The sequence below is a fragment of the Equus caballus genome, chromosome 14, assembly GCF_041296265.1.
Source record: "Equus caballus isolate H_3958 breed thoroughbred chromosome 14, TB-T2T, whole genome shotgun sequence".
Taxonomy (NCBI): Eukaryota; Metazoa; Chordata; class Mammalia; order Perissodactyla; family Equidae; genus Equus; species Equus caballus.
Genome location: NC_091697.1, coordinates 44,284,546 through 44,302,219, shown reverse-complemented (window position 1 = coordinate 44,302,219; position 17,674 = coordinate 44,284,546). Strand labels below are relative to the sequence as shown.

The 17,674-nt window shown below is 50.4% G+C and overlaps 1 protein-coding gene across 5 annotated transcripts in view; it reads left to right on the top strand.

Annotated features, from left to right (window-relative positions):
* The window catches only part of ABLIM3 (actin binding LIM protein family member 3), a 148,358-nt gene extending 131,972 nt beyond the window's left edge, over nucleotides 1-16,386 (top strand). For 3 of the 5 annotated variants that reach the window (XM_070233035.1, XM_070233034.1, XM_070233036.1), the window contains 7 exons: nucleotides 982-1,116; nucleotides 2,671-2,735; nucleotides 4,000-4,147; nucleotides 5,395-5,424; nucleotides 5,997-6,055; nucleotides 7,829-7,889; nucleotides 8,591-9,213. In XM_070233035.1, coding sequence (XP_070089136.1) covers nucleotides 982-1,116; nucleotides 2,671-2,735; nucleotides 4,000-4,147; nucleotides 5,395-5,424; nucleotides 5,997-6,055; nucleotides 7,829-7,889; nucleotides 8,591-8,673 — 581 coding nt within the window. In that variant the 3' untranslated portion in view covers nucleotides 8,674-9,213. Of the gene's footprint in view, nucleotides 1-981; nucleotides 1,117-2,670; nucleotides 2,736-3,999; nucleotides 4,148-5,394; nucleotides 5,425-5,996; nucleotides 6,056-7,828; nucleotides 7,890-8,590; nucleotides 9,214-14,243 lie in introns of those variants that run through there. The other 2 variants (XM_005599308.4, XM_023617463.2) reach the window with 2 other exon arrangements.
* Nucleotides 16,387-17,674: the final 1,288 nt, after the last annotated feature.

Genomic DNA, 17,674 nt, shown 5'->3' with positions numbered 1-17,674 from the left:
CACATCAAAGAGGATTCACAAACTTGGGAGGCAAGTGCTGCTGGAGGGGGACGCACAGGCTGGGGCTGGCTGAGGGCCCATCCCAGGACCCTCTGCTCCTCCAGCTGCACGGAGCACAGCAATTGTCCCTACAGCTTCTCTCCTGAGAAATGATCACAAGGCCCCGCTCATTTCCCCAGCCCTCCCTCTGCCCTAGCCAGCCTCTCGTCAGTCTTTGGCCCATGCTAAAGTCACTGCCCTGCATTTCGTGTGCCTGCGATGGGTTTGATGGTCCATGTCGTGGACTTCAGGTGGAAGGGTTGAAGCTGGATGGCACCTGAGCCAGCACACCAATTCCAGTACTCACAGATGAGGAAACTGAGGCAGAGAGGGACAGGATTTGCCCAATGTTACAGCTGAGTTCGGTGGCAGAGCTGAACCCAGCATTGCTGACTCCCTGTCCAGTGCTCCTTCCTTCGGGCCATGCAGTCTCCCCAGGCAGGATTTGACATTTCAGTGTGAGGAAAAGGTTGACCTGACTCAACACGCATCATGGCCCTGCTTGGCAATTCCCACTCTAGATGTGGCTCGAATCCACAGCAGGCCAGCTTCTAGAGGGTGAGAAGGTAAGGGCGAGAGCTCGCCTGGGACCTGTCTTATCTCCTTGGAGGAGCCACAGCCTTGGTGTTCACTTAGGAGCCCACCTGAGAGTCCACGGAATGTGGTGAAGGATCCCTGAGCTGGGGCCTGGTCCAGTTCTGGTATGACTTGCTCTGTGATCTTGCGCTAGCCTCTTTCCCTCTCTGGTGTTCATATTCCCATTTGTCAAATGAGGGGCTTGGCCCCAGGGCTTTTCGCTTTGATGCTCCATGTCCCAGACCTGGCCTCGAAGTGGCCTCATTTCGCTGGGCTGGAGCCCCGCTGAGGCAGGGGAAAGAGTGTACAGGACACTCTTCAGGGACACTCTGCCCCCCTGAAGCTCTCTCCTTGGGTCCTTCACAGGTGATTTGTCAACAGCAACCAAGAGCAAAACAAGTGAAGACATCAGCCAGGCCTCCAAGTACAGTCCAGCCTACTCGCCAGACCCCTACTACGCTGCGGAGTCTGAATACTGGACCTATCATGGGTCCCCCAAAGGTAGTACACCCATGGGGGAGCCAGGGCCAGAGCCCTGTCACCTGTGCCAGGGACAGACAGTCACCCCCTCCTTCACATGAGCATTCATTTATTCATTCACCAAACTTGTACTGAGAGCCAAGCCATGGGCCCTCGGGAGCAAAATAGACCAGGTTCTTGCCTTACGGAGGAGACTTAAGTCCCAAGTGGAGAGGGAGGTGATATATAGGAGGTGGCACACAGGAAGTAGGAGAGCTGATGACAGGGGCCACTGTCCAGCCTGGAAGATGACAAAAGCTTCTCAGACACAGAGACTCAGCCGCCATAGGAAGGGTGAGGAGGAGTTAAGCCAGCAGAGTATAGAAACGCATTTGCAAAGACCCAAGAGGGGAGGGCTGGTTCCACTGGAGGAAAGAAATGCTCTCAGCTTAACCTCGAGCTCAGAGAGGGAGGGGAGCAGGTCGGGGGTGAGGGGCCAGATCCCACAGCGCCTTGTGGGTTGAGGTAAGGATTTGGATTTTTATCCTAAACACTAGGAAGCCCTCGAAAGTGGTGACATGATCAGACTTGTGTTTTTAAGAGACCACTTTGGCTGTAGGGTGGAAATGGTTTGGAAGAATGGAAAGGAGATGATGTGGGGAGATGGAAGGCCCTCACAGGCAGCCTGGCAGGGGGGCTTAGTGGTCCTCGAGGCACCATCCCACCCAGTCAGACATTCCAAGCTGTTTCTTTCAACTATGGGGAAGAATTTTCATCACGTGCCACTTTGATTCACACACACCTTTACTAACTGAAAGCCCCCTCTGAGCAAAGCTTCACAGGAGCTCAGAAATGACCCCTTCTTTACCCTCAAATAATTCTCTGTTTAGTAAAGGAGATAAGACAGAAGCTCAGCTCATAGCAAAGTGGACAGTGCTCAGTGCCCACGAAAGGGAAGTGTTCAGAGGCTGCACAGGCAGGAGAGCCCGTGCCCAGCAGGCTTGTTGGGGGTTGGGGGGGTGCTGGGAGGGGAATCTTAAACAAGACCGTTCCAATCACAAAAGAACAAATCGAAAAAGGAAAACGAACTCCAAATGGCTTAAGCCAAAACAGAGATTTTCTGGGTCATATGACTGAAAGTTTTTGAGGCATAGCTGGATGTAGAGGTGAATAAGCGTCATCAGGACTTGTCCTGTCCCCTGGGGTGGCTCCAGTCTCAAGCTGGCTCTGCCCTTGTCCTGGCAGGGTGAGCTCCAGCAGGTCCAGGCGTGTATACTACCCTTGGCAGAAAGAGGACTCCTCTCTCCTACCTGCGGCAGAAAAAGTGTCAACGCTGAGGCCATTAGTTCTGTTTGGCAGTCAGCTTACGCTGCCCGTCATCGCCCCGGAATGAGAAGGGATGCGGCGTCTCCATCCAGGGAGGCCCGCAGTGGAGGCGGCTCACCAGAGTGCTCTTGTGCAGGGTCACTCAGCTAGACAGTGGTGGAGCCAAGAAACCCCGACTTGTGTAGGCTCTACTGGCCCTGTGTGCCCTCTCCCCAGGGCAGGCCGAGTGGGCAGCACACGCGGGAACTGATCCTAGCTGTCTTTTGGCAGTGCCCCGAGCCAGAAGGTTCTCGTCTGGAGGAGAGGAGGATGATTTTGACCGCAGCATGCACAAGGTAAGCAAGCCACGCACACTGAATGAGATGCTTAGTCTAAGGTATGGACTGAGGGTTTTTTAATTTGCAAGTGACCAAATTCAAACTCACTTATGATAGAAAAAGGAAATGTATAACTTGGCATAACTGAAAAGTCAAATGGTAGGATTAGCTTCAGGTATGACTCGATCCAGCTGCTCAAAAAATTGCCATAGAGAAATTGTCTCTCTTCTCTTGTGCTGGCTTGCCTCTCCACTGGCCTCATGCACAGGCAGGTTCTTCTCATGTAGTGGCAAGTGGGAGCCAGCGACCCTCAGGCATTGCTGGTGGGAATGCAAAGGGGTGCAGCCATTGGGGAAGACAGTTTGGCAGTTCCTCAAAAAGTTAAACATAAAATTACCATATGACTCAGCAATTCCACTTCTTAGTAGATACTCAGAAGAAGTGAAAACTGATAACCAAACACATGTGCATGCGTGTTCATAGCAGCACTATGCCCAATAGCCAAAAGTGGAAGCAGCCCAAATAGCCATCCACTCACAAATGGAGAAACAAAATGTGGTATATCCGTACAATGGACTATTATTCAGTCATAAAAAGGAATGAAGTGCTGACACATGCTACGGTGTAGATGAACCTCAAAAACATGATGCTTAGTGAAAGCAGCTGGACACAAAAGCCCACATATTGTATGATTCTGTTTGTATGAAATATCCACAATAGGTAAATCCAGAGAGACAGAGCACAGATTGGTGATTACCAGGGATGGTAGGGGAGGGAAATAGGGAGTACCTGCTTGATGGGTACATGGTCTTTTTAGGGGGTGATAGAAATGTTTTGGAACTAGATAGAGGTGGTAGTGGTACTAAATGCCACTGAATTGTTCACTTTAAAATGGTTAATTTTATGTTATGTGAGTTTCATCTCAATTAAAAAAAAAAAAATTTTTTTAACGGGTGCCAGCAACTCCAACAAGAGTCCAGGAAGGCTGTCACTGGCCCGGCTGGAGCCATCTGCCCTTCACTGAACCAGTCAGTGTGGCCAGGACCCTGCAGTCCTGTCGTTGGCCAGGCCTGCTTTTTGTGCCCCACCCAGACCACAAGACTACTTGTGAAAGAGAGATGAAGTCCCAAAGGAAATATGGGTGCCACAAGGAGGGAGGGACACTGGGAAGACAAAAATGGCAGAGAGTGACTATGGAGAGTCTTTCCCCAGCCTGTTCCATCTCAGGGTTCTTTGCTTCCTTCTAACTTCTTGCTCCTCCCACCGCCCCCCACCCCTCCAGCTCCAGAGTGGAATTGGCCGGCTGATTCTGAAGGAGGAGATGAAGGCCCGGTCCAGCTCCTATGCGGATCCCTGGACCCCACCCCGGAGCTCCACCAGCAGCCGGGAGGCCCTGCACACAGCTGGCTATGAGATGTCCCTCAATGGCTGTAAGCACTGCCCTGGAGGCCTGCCGGGGTAGGGGGAACTTTCCTGCCCGCTCCGTCGTTGGATCCACACTCCTACAGCCTCGCCTGGGTCTAGCATAGACTTGGCAAGAGGCTGTATGAGGCACTAAAGAAGACCACGGTATGCTCTGAGCAGTCACTGCTGCTGCTTTGAGGCATCCGAAGCTGTGACTTTCAGTCAGCTTCGATGTAAAGGAAAATGTCTTCTAATAGTGTGAATAACTCAGACATAAGGAGCTGCCTCTGAGGCAGCGAGTCTTCCATCACTGGAGGTGTACAAGAAGAGGTTTGGTTCAAGCACTTTGCCCTGAGAGTCTCTCACTGTAAGCTCCTCTCTGTTCCTGGACACACACAAGCTCTTTCCGGCTCCTCTCTTTCTTACCCCCTGTGGAAGGTAGTCCTGCCAGGAAATCCTGTCTCAAGTCAACACTTAACAGATAATAAAAGGTACCATTTATTATAATTCAATGTGCCAGGCATTTGCAGGTATATTGTCACTCTTGGTCCTGACAAAGACCCGCAGTGTAGAGGGATAATTATCACCCACCTTATAGATGAGAGACCTGAGCTTAAGTCACTAGCCCAAGGTCAGAAAGCCAGTAAGGGACAAAGCCAGGACCAGACCCAAGTCAGAGTGACCTTGACCCAAGGTGAGATCGAAGGTGATGGCAGCGGTGAGGATATGAAGCCAGGTTGACTGTGTTTTGTAGGAGTCAGGCCCTGTGCTAACACCTCACTGTCTGCGGCATGTATTCTTCACGATAAGCCTATAAAGGAGACACTGTCGCTCCCCATTTTACAGATGAGAAAACTGAAGCGTGATTAAGTAACTTGTAGTGTTAGGTGTCTACTAATGGCAGAGCCAGGACAAACTGATGAGCCTGTTCCCCTGTTTGACCACTGAGGGGCGCTGTCTTCCACCCCAGCTCTGAGCTCTGTGAGTGCACCAATGCTGCTCAAAACCCAACTCATCCAGTGGCATCTGGGCAGCAAATACCACTGAGCACCTGCTGTGCGCCAGGTGCTGGGCCAGGAGCTGGGCGGGGAGGGAGGATGGGGCACAGGTGCAACAACCGGAAACTGCCCAGTGGGAAAGGAGGTAGTGAAGGAGGCCCCTCTGCCCACCAGCCAGGTTGGGCTGGGTATGGGAGCCATGTCTTTGTCCCCATGAACTGTCCACCATGTCTGTCTGTCTCCATGAACTGATCTCTGGCTTTTCTCTCCTGCAGCCCCTCGGTCCCACTACCTGGCTGACAGCGGTATGTTCTGTTCACCCTACTTCAGCCCATCGTGTCCTTTGAGGGCCCAAGCTGAGTGAGCTGCAGGTCCCCAGTAGCTGTGATGACCATACACTGTGAATGTCCCAGCACAGTCCTGATCTCAAATAGTCCAGCCCATTGTGTTTGTCAGATAGAAGGCCTCAATTTTGGTTCTGGAACCAGGCTTGCCATGCCCAGTAGCTCCTGGAAAGAAAGAGCATGCCCCTCTTCCACACACATGGGAGCCTGCCCATCTGGGTTCTGAGCTCAACTCCAATTCCAGGGCCTTTGTCCAGAGCCACCCTGTGTCCAGGAACAGGGGTCCACCATAGGAGGATAGATGTGTGCAGGGTAAGGCCAGAAGGCTGTGTGAGTGGGTGCTTCAGGTGGGCCTGGAATTCTGGCAGGGCGATGCACCCCTAAGATGGACAGTTGCATGTCTGGAGAGCAATGGGAGGAGCTAATGGCTTCTGGGTTGGGGAGTAATGTTGGCCATTTGCAGCCAGATGACCTCAGGGAGAGGGACCCCTGGCTTGGGGCTCCTGGTAATTGTCTTGGCTCTTTCTTTTCAGATCCTCTCATTTCCAAATCTGCCTCCCTACCTGCCTACAGAAGAAACGGGTTGCACAGGGTAAGAGAGGCTGTGCTGGGGACATTGTCCCCAAGAGGATAACAATGCCAGCATTAGCTCATTGTTGTGGTGATTATGGTGGCTACTTAGAGGTGAATCCTGGACAAAGGCTGTGGGGCCAGAGGTGTGTTAACTGAAGGACCCCAAGGCAATGCTTGGTCTCCTCCCCAGGAGCCCTGTGTGAAAAGGGCTCAGTGGGAAGGACTGGGGACACCGTGCTAAGCACTTTACAAGCACTGCTCCATTTGTGCTCACAGCCCTGTGAGGTAGCTGTTATTGCTAACCCCACTTTGTGGATGAAGAAGTGGAGGTCCTGAGCGGTGTGGTGGCTGGCTCCAGCTCTCACACGCTGAGAGGGTCGAGCCAGGACTCGCGCCCAGGCCCCTGCCCGGCAGCACACGCCTGACTGCCATGCTCCCCTCGGCTTGTCGCCTGCTGAGCTCCTTACAGCCTTTGACGTGAAACCTTCATGGAAGCAGGGGGTTGGTTTAAGGACTGAAAAGGAAGGAAAAGTATGCCTCGTTAGCAAGAGGAGAGGCTGTGCGACTGGACAAGTGGCGGGGGAAGAAGAGACATAGACAAATGTTTGTTCATGGAGCACCTGCTAAGTGCACGCCCTGTTCTGGGTGTGGGCGCCTGCAGGGGACAGAGCTGCTGCCCCCACGGAGCTCACGCTCTGGCTGGGGAGACAGACAGCCAACAGGTAAAGGTGTGATCTGAAGTCAGGTAGCCACAAGCGCTAGGATGGAAGGCAAAACAAGGGAGGAGAGAGGAGGTCAGAGAGGGTGGATTTAAACAAAGGCCTGAGCACATGGAGGGACCTCACTGCTCTAAGACCAGCGAGAGCCACCAGATAGAGCAAAGGCCAGTGTCAATATCCCTGGGCAGGGAGGATGCCTGGCCGGGGTGAGGGAACGTGGAGATGCAGCCAGACAGGGATGTCAGTGGGACCCTGCAGGCTGGGTAAGGACTTGGGAGGGTTTCCAGTAGGTGTGCTGCGTGATCCCACTTGGGTTTTTAATGGGATCCCTCTGGCTGTCACGTAGGGAAGAGACTGCAGAGAGACAGAAGTGGAAGCTGTAGACCCGTTAGGAGACTGTTTTGGGGTCAAGCACACAAAAGGGGTCATTGCTCCACTGGAGATGATGGCTAGTGTTAATAAACCCCTCCTGTGAGGGACACGCAGGCCCTGTGCCGTGGACACTCAGCCTCGACGTTCGTTCATGAACAGAGGTTCATTGAAGGCCTTTTACGTACACCAGGCACTACTCCGGGTGCTTGGGATACGTCAGAGGCCACACGAGACCAAGACCCCTGCCCCTCGGAGCTTATGTTCTTGCAGGGACCAACAGAAAGCAGGTATTAAAGAATAAACGAGTCAACTTACATAGAACGTAGAAGATAATATGCGCTATGGGACAAAAGGGGGAAAACGGAGCAAGATAAGAGGGGCTGGGAGTTTGGGGAGAAAGCAACTTGCAATTTTAAATAGGGTTGCCAGGGCAGATCTCAGAGAAAAAGCGGCTTTTGAGCAATGAAAGCAAGCATGCCATATAATTTACCAAGAAATGAATGTTTACTGAGGGCCTACTATGTGCCGGGCCTGGATGCTAAGGATATGGCAGTGAGTTAAATCACCCCGGCTTGAGACGGAGGCTTCTGAGAGGGCCCCGTGTCCCACCAGCCCCGGTCCTTGTTCTGGAGATGGGTGAGTGCTCAGGGAGGCAGGGGGGAGCTTGCCTCCGGCCAGCCGTGGCTCTGTCTCCCCTGCAGACACCCAGCGCAGACCTCTTCCACTACGACAGCATGAACGCCGTCAACTGGGGCATGCGAGGTGAGCGCTGGCCTCTCCTGGGACTCACAGGGGCTTCACTGCTCATAACTGCGGCCTGACCTTTGACTCTGGCCCCGTGCTGGGCTCTGTCCAAGCTCCGAGTTCCCACTCCCTTTCACTTCCCATTTCCTCCCTTTTCCCCTCCTCTTCCCTCATCCTCTCAAGTTCCTGGCCTTGGGTGATCTCCAGGCCATCTGTCCCATCTGAGTTCCCAGAGCCGTCACAGAGTGCTGGTTGTCCTGGTACTGCTGAGTTAGAGCTGCCTGCCAGCCCCGGGTGGAGGGAAACACTCAGAGCCAAATGCACTTTGTTCCCAGCAAAAATTCCATGAGCTTCGAACTCTGCCAAATGATGCTCTGCCGCCAGCCTCCTCCAGCTCCTACGAGCAGGCGCAGGCAGGAGTGCAGCCCACATCAGAACCCTGGAGGATTCCGCCAGAAGATGGAGGATCTTGCCCAAGTGCTTCACAATCTCCGATTCTTCCTATTTCTATTCTAAATGTTTCAAGGGTCATTTTTTCCCCTAAAACCGTATCTCTGGATTAGCCTGACCCCTATCTCCAGCCATCCATTCTGCTCATCCCAGCCTTGATTTGAGGTGAATTCCGCAAGGACAGGGTCTCTAAGACAGAGGCCAGTGTAGTGATACAAAGCAAAGACCAATGGAAACCCCATTTGTGTATGTCTCTTTTCTCTCTACAGAATACAAGGTAAAGGAGATCTATAGATCCCGTGAGGCTCCAGGACCCTGGGAGCTGCTGCAGTGGGGACGAGCAAGAGGATGACAGCACTGTCTGTGCAGGGAAGGGAACATCGATAAATAACCCGAAGGGTGCTCTCAAGACAAGCATTTCCAGTCCCTCCGTGGCCCACTTTTTCTGAATCCTGCCCTACGTCCCTTGCCTCCTGAAATCAGACAGTTCCCCAGGGGCCTGAGAGACTTTCTGGAGACTTACCAATCACCAGATAGTAGACATTTTCCTTCGGGAGGCCTCATGCCGCATTAATGCCAGTGCCATCATGCTGATCCCTAGCAGTATTAGGGGACGCTGAGGTCCTGCCTTTTGGGAGAAGATGGCTTGAGGCTGCCAGGCAACCCCAGGGAGGGCAGATCTGTCCTTCCTCCAGACTTTAATGTCTGGCCCTTTCTGGGTAGAGGAGGGAGCCCAGACACAAAATATGGCTAAAGAGGCAAGCCCACCACCCTCACCCAACCTGGAAACCCCTCCATCCTTTCTCCTTAGATCTATCCTTATGAACTGCTGCTGGTGACCACAAGAGGAAGAAACCGACTGCCCAAGGATGTGGACCGGACGCGTTTAGAGGTACGTATAGAAAACTGAGCAGGAGCCTTTGGGTTTGAAGGGATTCCAGAAGTTGCTGGTCTAGCTCAGCTTGAAAGAATTGGATGGAATGAAAGCCTTTAAGGTCACACAGCTTGTTGAAAAAGCAGAGACTCCAACCCAGTTTCCTTATCCCAAGACTGTTCCATGGTCTTCTGTGCTGCCTCCTCAATTCAGTTAGCATCTGTGGTGCACAGCTACGGTGTGTCCCTACTTGGGGCTGATGCTTCCGGAGACATAAGAGGAGAGCTAGACTCAGTCCCTGCCCTCAAGGGGCATGCAGTCTGGTTGAAAAGAAGAAATGCAGCACTGGTTTTACGCAGGACTGATCAGAAAACCAGTGCTGTGATGGGGAGGATGGGAGAGGCAGCACTGTGCAGAGGGTAAACGCATAAGGAGGTCTCGAGCCAGACTCCCCAGCTTCCAGCCCTGATCCTGCCAAGCCTAAGTGGGCAGCCTGGCCACATGACAACCTCTCTAAGCCTTAGTTTTGCCCTCGGTAAAGTGGGGGTGATTGTTGTGCTTCTCTCAAGTTGCCAAGTGACATAAATGAGACAGTGCACAAAGAGCCCGCGACACAGAGTCTGGCAGTGAACTGAGTAGTAAGTACTCCACAGATGTTCGATTGCTGTTATTCAGAGAAGACCACTAAGGCTGGGCTGGTTGACATAGGCTTCCAGCGAGAGGAAGGATTTGGATGGACTCTGAAGATGGGCAGGTCTGAATGGATGGAGAGAGGGAGAAAAGCATCCTGAAGAGTGGGAATAGCATCAATAAAGGCACAGAGGTGGCCTGAGCATGGCAGTGGGCTCTTGAGCAGGCTAGTCCAGAGGGTGTGGAGTTCAAGTCCCTGGTCACCTCTGATCCAGGAGCGCCCTCTGCCCTTTCTACCCCAGTGCATCTCCCTGCCTCTCCTTCTCCCTCGAATGCCCTTCCCATCTCTCCAGCCCCCTACTCCTCAGGGCTCCATTCTAGTGATGCCTGTGTCCCAAAGCCCCCTAAACTTTCCTGAGGATATGTCGCTCTCCTCTTCCTCCAGCCCTGTGTCCAGAGTACAGATCTAACACCTCTCCCTCTCCTTTGTATCAGACCATCGAGCTATCCATCGCCTCTGCCTGACAAAGAATGTCTGTCATCTACCACAGGGCATGGACTAGGAGGGGTGTCAGGAAATGTTTGTAGAATTGAATTCAGGCTTCTAAGAGAGGATGCTTGGCACTCCTTGGGAATAGCGTATCAACCACCCTTGACCTTACTGTTGAAGAATTCGCCCAGAGTAGAGGGTCAGGGCATTAGGAGGAGAATGCGAATAGGCCAGGAAGCTCTGCAGGTCTTTCCAGCTCTAGCATGCCGGGTTAGCAGCCAAAGAAAATGATGATTCTTCCCACATTTGTAACAAGGTCCTGCTTTACTGTCTGGCAGTGAGCGTCTGCCGGTGCTGAAGGACAGCTCCCATGGCAGCTCAGTGGAGCCAGCATTAAGGGACGGAAGGAAATGTTCAGGAGCCTGATTCGTCCTGGAGGACCACTTGCTCCCCTACATCCTCCAGGACACCCAGAAGCTCAGACCTGGGAAGCACAACCTTCGCTAAGCATCAGAATCACCCAGGGAGCTTTTTAGAAATATCAATACAAGGCCTCGCCCTAGACCAATTAAATCACAATCTGGGGAAGGAGCTCAGGCATCAGTTTTTTTCAGAGGCTCCCAGGGATGTCTAACATAGCCTGAGCTGAGACCACAGGGCTACAGACCCTGCCCTAGCCCCTTGCACCAGTTCAAGGAGGGGACTGAAGAAGGAACACCCTGACTCTGTCCTCAGGGAGCTCATAGTGTAGATATTCATTCATCCAATAAATATTTATTGAAAGCCTGTTATATATACCAGGTACTGTTCTAGGGGCTTGTAATATATCAGTGAACAAAATAAGGACCCCCACCCTCTTGGAGCTGGCCTTCTTGTGTGAGGAGCAAGACAGTAAATGACACAAATAATAAATAAATGATACAGTACGAAGGTAATAGGGATAAGGGAAAAATTGAAAGGAGAGCAGAGTCGGGGGGAGTGGGAGTGGAGGGGTGAGTTGCAGTTTTAAATGGGGTGGTCAGAGTGGACCTCACTGAAAACATGACATGTGAGCAAAGATTTGAAGTAGATGAGGAGTTAGCCATGCTTATATAGGGAGGAAGAGCATCGGGCAGAGGGAGCAGCCACTGCCAAGGCCCTGACGCAGGAGCAAGCCTGCTGTGCTTGAGGATGGCAGGAGGTGAGTGTGCCTGGGGTCACATGAGCACAGGAGAGAAGAAGAGGAGGAGATGAAGTCAAAGGAAACAGGGACCAACCGATCACACTATGTGACAGACACATGAAGAGGTCATTGCAATAGTGAGGGCAACCTGCAACTGAGGCTTCTCATGTGCTGACCTGTATCCTCTCATTCACCCTCACAGTAGCCACGAGGTAGGTACTAGGATGCTCCCTCTTTCCAGAAGAGGAAATTGAGGCTCAGTGAGGTGAAGTAACTTGTTCAAGGTCACGCACCCATATCTGCCTGCTCTAAAGTCTCTGCTTATAAGCTCCGTGCTTTCAAGTCTGTGGTGAATGTCAAGTGGACAGGGCGGGCTTTGGGTGCTCTGAGAACTCGCGAGAGAAAGGAGGCTCCAGCTGGCCCCTCACAGAGGGAGAGAAGAAAGCCTCGGTCTCCTTCAGGGTGTCCTACTTTGGGCGCTTCTTGAGTTGAGTCTGCCGTTCTTTTATATCGAGCCTCGTAAAAAAGATTTTTGAACACAGTAGAGAAAACTAGCTAGAAAATCCATAGTAACCACCACCCTCCAACCAAAAAAAAGAAGAAATGAGACTGAATTACAGTTCCCCTCAGTCTTTACTATGGAAGGAACAGAGATGAGGACTCCCTCATAGGCAGATTATTCTTCAACACTCACTTGAGTCAAAGTAAAACGAGTATGGACAAGTTCATAGCATGAAGTCTAGACTGGCGGAGACTTAAGGGTATGACAACCAAATGTGATGCGAGGATGCTGCTCCTTACTGAAACAACCCATGTTTCACATAAACGTAAGAAGACGTTTTTGAGACAATTAGGGGGATTTTCTTGTGGACGGATATTAGGTAATTCTGAGGAATTATGGTCATTTCTTTCTTAGGTTTTCTCCTGGCGTAGTGGTTATGTGAGAAAATATCCAGTATATTTTGAGATGCACACTGAAGAACATAGGAATGAATTGACACAGTGTCTAGGGTTTGCCTTAAAATACTTCAGCAAAGGAAATAGGTGAAGCCAATGTGGCAAACTCTTGATAATTATTGACTCTGGGTAATGGGCATGGGTGTGCATTGTACTATTTTTGTTCTTTTGTGTATTTTTGAAATTTTTCATATTAGAAAGACTTACTTATGAGTTTTTATTTGAGGAAGACTGGCCCTGAGCTTACTTCCCTGCCCATCTTCCTCCTTTATATGTGGGACACCTGCCACAGCATGGCTTGATAAGCAGTGTGTAGGTCTGCACCTGGGGTCTGAACCGAGAAGCCCAGGCCGCCAAAGTGGAGCACACGAACTTAACCATTACACCACCAGGCCGGCCCCTTATTTATGAATTTTTAATGGGGCTGACCAAGATGGGCAGTGGGAGCGCACTGTGTTTGGAGTCAAAAGGCCTGGCTTTTGGCCTCAGCTCTGCTACTTAGCCAGCCTCCCTCCCTCCTGCCCACCCTCCCTCTTGATCAAGTAAGTCATTTTAATTTTCAGACTTTTGATTTTCTCCTGTTTCAATTCACAGAAATAATTCGTGGTTTTCAGGGTGATTGGAAGAATTAAATGAACAAATCCAGATGGATGTACAGTCGTGTGCTATTGGGCATAACACAAATGCAGTGTAAGGAACTGTCGGTGTTATTAAGTACTGTTGAGTGTTGAAAACTCAATGCAAAGTCACCAGCAGCCAATGATATCTATCAAAGGTATCAAAGTTACCTCTGCTTGAAGTTCAGGAAATGTGGCTAAAATATTAGTTCACAGTCACAATGGGCCAGAGAACTAGCTAATTATTGTCTGGCCGTATACATAATTCTCAACGAATCTCCTTCAATACCCAATTAGCTAATGTAATTGCTAGCAACAGGTCATCTCAATGATTCCAGTAAGTTTTCAGGCAGGATGTATGCCATATATTTCTCTCTTTAAACATAATTTTAAGTTTCATTTTGAAAATTTTTCAGACCTCCAGAAAAGTTGCAAGAATAGTAAAATGAACACCCATCTACCCTTCACCCAAATGCACCAATTGTTAACATTTTGGTACATTTTCAGTGCCATATATTTCTAACTCTAAAAGCTTTTGACAATGTATCAACTTTCAAGGCTGCTTGGAAGGGACTGAGGGGAGGCAGGAAGGAGGGACGTCAGGCAGAAAGGGGTTAAAAAAAACCTACCATGGAATTCAGAACAATGTTTTATTATATGACATATTTGTTTTCATGTAAGAAAGAGATGAAAGGACATTTCAGTGGATGGAGAAATATGAACAGTAATTTTTTTCTCATTGACTGGCCCAAGAAACAGCCTTCCAGATCATTTGTAAAAATATTATTAAGGGAAAGTACATGCTAAAATCCTTTTTCTTCCAAAGGAGAGAGGGAGAGCATTAATCCATATACACTCCTAGACACAGAATACATGGAGCAGGGATGCAGAAAGGTGAGGTCAACCAGGATGCATCGAGGGGCACTTAGGCGAAGCCGAAGTCCCACCTGAATCTTGGGCGGAGGCGGCCTCTCCACCCAGAACAGCTACAGAGGCCCCTCCAAGGAAACAGTCATTCACGTGTTCATCCATTCAACAAATATTCATCACACACCTTCCGTGGGTCAGATACTGTGCAGGGCACAGGGTGCCCAGAGGAAACACACAGGGACCGCTCCTGCCTCTGCCTGCCCCCAGCCTACACCGCACGTCCTCAAGCTTTCCCTCTCTGTCCCCTCCCACCTCCTTTCAGCGCCACCTGTCCCAGGAGGAGTTCTACCAGGTCTTCGGCATGACCATCTCCGAGTTTGACCGGCTGGCCCTCTGGAAGAGGAATGAACTGAAGAAGCAAGCCCGGCTGTTCTAGGCAGAGGCTCTATAAATATATATGCATTTATATAAAGATATATGTAAAATCTCTATACCGAAGCTCCGTATAATCCTCTCTTGTGGAATGGGACATGCTGCCTGCCATGAAACTTCCTTTTCTGTACTGTCAGGCAAGCCCACGTCATTGAGATATTTTTATGCTCCTCACTTTCTCTTTTCTAAGTGCAATGGGGTTTGGGAAGGGATTTGAGGGGACTCCCATCCTTTTACTGGGGACCCTTTTTATACTGAAACATCTGTCCTACCTTGAGTCCCCCAAGGTCTAGCTCTCCTTTCTAAAGGAGGTGCCTCCAGGAGTCTCTCTTCTCTCCTCTCCTTGGCTCTTTTCCCTAGGCTCAAGGGCGGATGCTGACCAAGCAGTTTTCACACCTTACTGGCCCCAGAGGGGCCCTCCCATGGGACGATCCACAGCGATCTCCCAAAGTCACAGAGCACCTTTGAGAGCACTGAAGGGTTTTCTCATCACCCCCAATTTGGAGCTCGGTGCTCTCTGGGGGTGATGCATTGGAAGTGTGGGCCTCAGATCTACTGGTTATGGCAGTAAACACAAGTGGACCAGACCTTGGCCACTCCGCAGCTCTTCAACCCTCCTCCTTCTGCCCTTGATCCTAACCTCTCCCTGGTCCCAATCTGTGGCTCATGTAGAAAAAGAAAAGGCACTTCCCTTCCCTCCACCACTTCAACTGCCCCCTTAGTGTGGCCCTGACTGGACAACCAGAGGGAAGGAGTGGAAGCCGGGAGCAGGAGACAGAGCAGGGCACCTGTTAGAATTGGAGCTGCGGGACCTCTTGGGACCCTCCTCTCACCCTCACTGCTCCCAGCACCTCCTGACCATTCCCCCTGTGGAGGAGAGGCCCATTATTGCAGCCGGTATTCTTCAGCCTTACTACAATCTATGTGCCTAACAACTCAACACACCACAGGGCTAACGTTCCCACCACAGCTCCAACTGAACAACTGGACAGGTGTCCTCTAATGCTCTTCTAAAGGTGATACCCACCCTGTCCCAAAGAAAGGTTCTTGGTCTATACCTGCTGGTCCCTGGGCTGGCAGGGCATCCCTCCCAGACCCCCACCAGTCCTCGACTCCCACTGCAACGTTGGTCGTGTTTCCTGGGGGAAACTTGCCAAGTAATGGCTGCTTATGAGATTCCAAAATGGCACATGGGCCAACACTGCTCATGATCATCCCAGATCTGCCCAGGGGCTGCCTTTCCTGCCTCCTTGCTTCTGGAACAGAGGTGAAAGCTTAACCTCTCCTCCCCTCCCCAAACCTTTGGCCCTGAGTTGGTGATGTCTGGTGGGGTCTGTTTCTTCCTGGAGATGCTTTGAGTCAGACCATTTTGAGGTCCTGGAGGAATGATGAAGGAGAAGAAATGACAATTCTGTCTCTCAAGAGGCTGGTGATGTGACGTGGCAAATGTAGAACTGACTTCAATTCAACGAACCCTCACTGAGCACCTGCTGACGCTGAGCACCTGCTGCATACTGAGCACTGAACGGGGTGGGAGATGGGAACACTGAGATGATCGACATGGGTTGGTCTGGGGGGCATGCCAGCTAATAATGGGTATTGGAAGGTATGTCCCCAAACAGGATGGATGTAAGGCAGAAAGTGATAGGAGACAGCATGAGAAAGTGTTTGTAACATTACTGAAAGGCATATGTAGTCGGTGCAGACCAAGGAAAGCTTTCTGGAAGAGATTGCATTTGAGCAAAATTCAGGAAAGAGCTTTGTAAACTGGGGGAAGACGGTAACTTGAAAGGGTAACAGGATGAGGGGCCGGAAGGGAGGTCTAAGTTGCTCTCATTTAAAATGTCAACCCTCTCTGCCACTTCTCTTTTTGGCCAATGTCTTTCATCTGTCCTAACCCTTTAGAAATGTCCCCAGCCAGATGCAATCATTGAAACTGCCTCATTATCACTGGTTGAGAACTTGGCGAGATTAAAGAGCTTTTGTTATTGTTGTTGGATATTTTTGTTTCCCATAAAAGCACATAATTTCAACCCAGACCCGTGTTCTTCTGTTGTTTCTAGTGTGAGTGGAAATGAGTGACATGGGAGGTGGCTGAACCATGCACATTTTTCAAAATAAAAGAGACTAGAGAGCAGCTCTCTCTTGGCCTCAGTTTCTCCTATAAAATAAGAAAGTTTGACAAGGTAAGCATGACCCAGGTTGTTTCTGCAGAACGCAGGGTCCTGCAAGATGGTAGAGGATGTTCCAGCAACAAATAAGGTTCTGTGATCAAAAAATAACAATGATAATACTAGTTGCTCACTATTATTAAGTACCAAGAGTGTGTCAAGTTCTGTGTGGAGGGCTTTACACCCACTATCCATCGAAGCCTCTGTAAGGACCTGAGAGGTACAGTTATTCTTATCTCCATCCTGTAGAGGAGGAAACAGCTTTGAAGAAGACACATAATTACCATGGTGGAGCCAGGAGCCAATTCCAGCGCATCTGACTTGCAGCTGCAAGTAAAGCGCGCCTTCTTAAAAGTAGCTTAAACAACGAGAGCACAGATGGCCTTGCGCAACCAGAAGTCCAAGATGCAGGGCTGATCAAGTCACCAGCTCAGTGATGCCATCAGGAGCCCAAGTTCTTTGCATCTCTTCACTCCGCCATCATCAGCACATTGGCTTCTGTCCTCAGCTGTGTCCACTCATGTTTTCAAGATGCTGCTGTGGCTCCAGGCATCATGTCCTCACACAGTCGCATTGAAAATACAGAAAAGAAATTTCCTTTTGTGTGTCTCTCTTAATCAGAGAAACTTTCCCAGAAGTCCTCAGTAGACTTCTCAGGTCCTACTGGCAGAACTAGGGAAGAGGCCCAGGCCCTTGCTGCAAAGAAGGCTGGGAAATTAAGTATTTGGCATTTTCAGCCGCTGTAGTGGGAGGCCAGCACCCTGCTGACAAAGAAGAGAGATGGGGCAGCTGAGGAATGGCCTCTGAGTAAGTCAATCACAGTGTCTCTGCCACAGCCACTGTGCCAATACAGAGCACACTATGTCCTTCCCCTTAGAGACTCAAGGTCCCTTTTCAACAGTCCTGCAAAGTCCTACATGACCTTTGTTTAATCCACTGTCTCCTTAACTAACTTGACATAACTCTGTTTAAGGAATGTTGGACTAACTGTATTTTATCTTTTCTAAGATGAGACTTTTTTCACATTTTGACATCTCTAAAGATGAGGTGTGGCTTACAAGTAGCTCCTTTCCTGACCTCTCATTCTATGATTCTTTAAAAATAACCAATTCTATCATCCCCACCACGGCCCCTCCACACAGGTACCTCA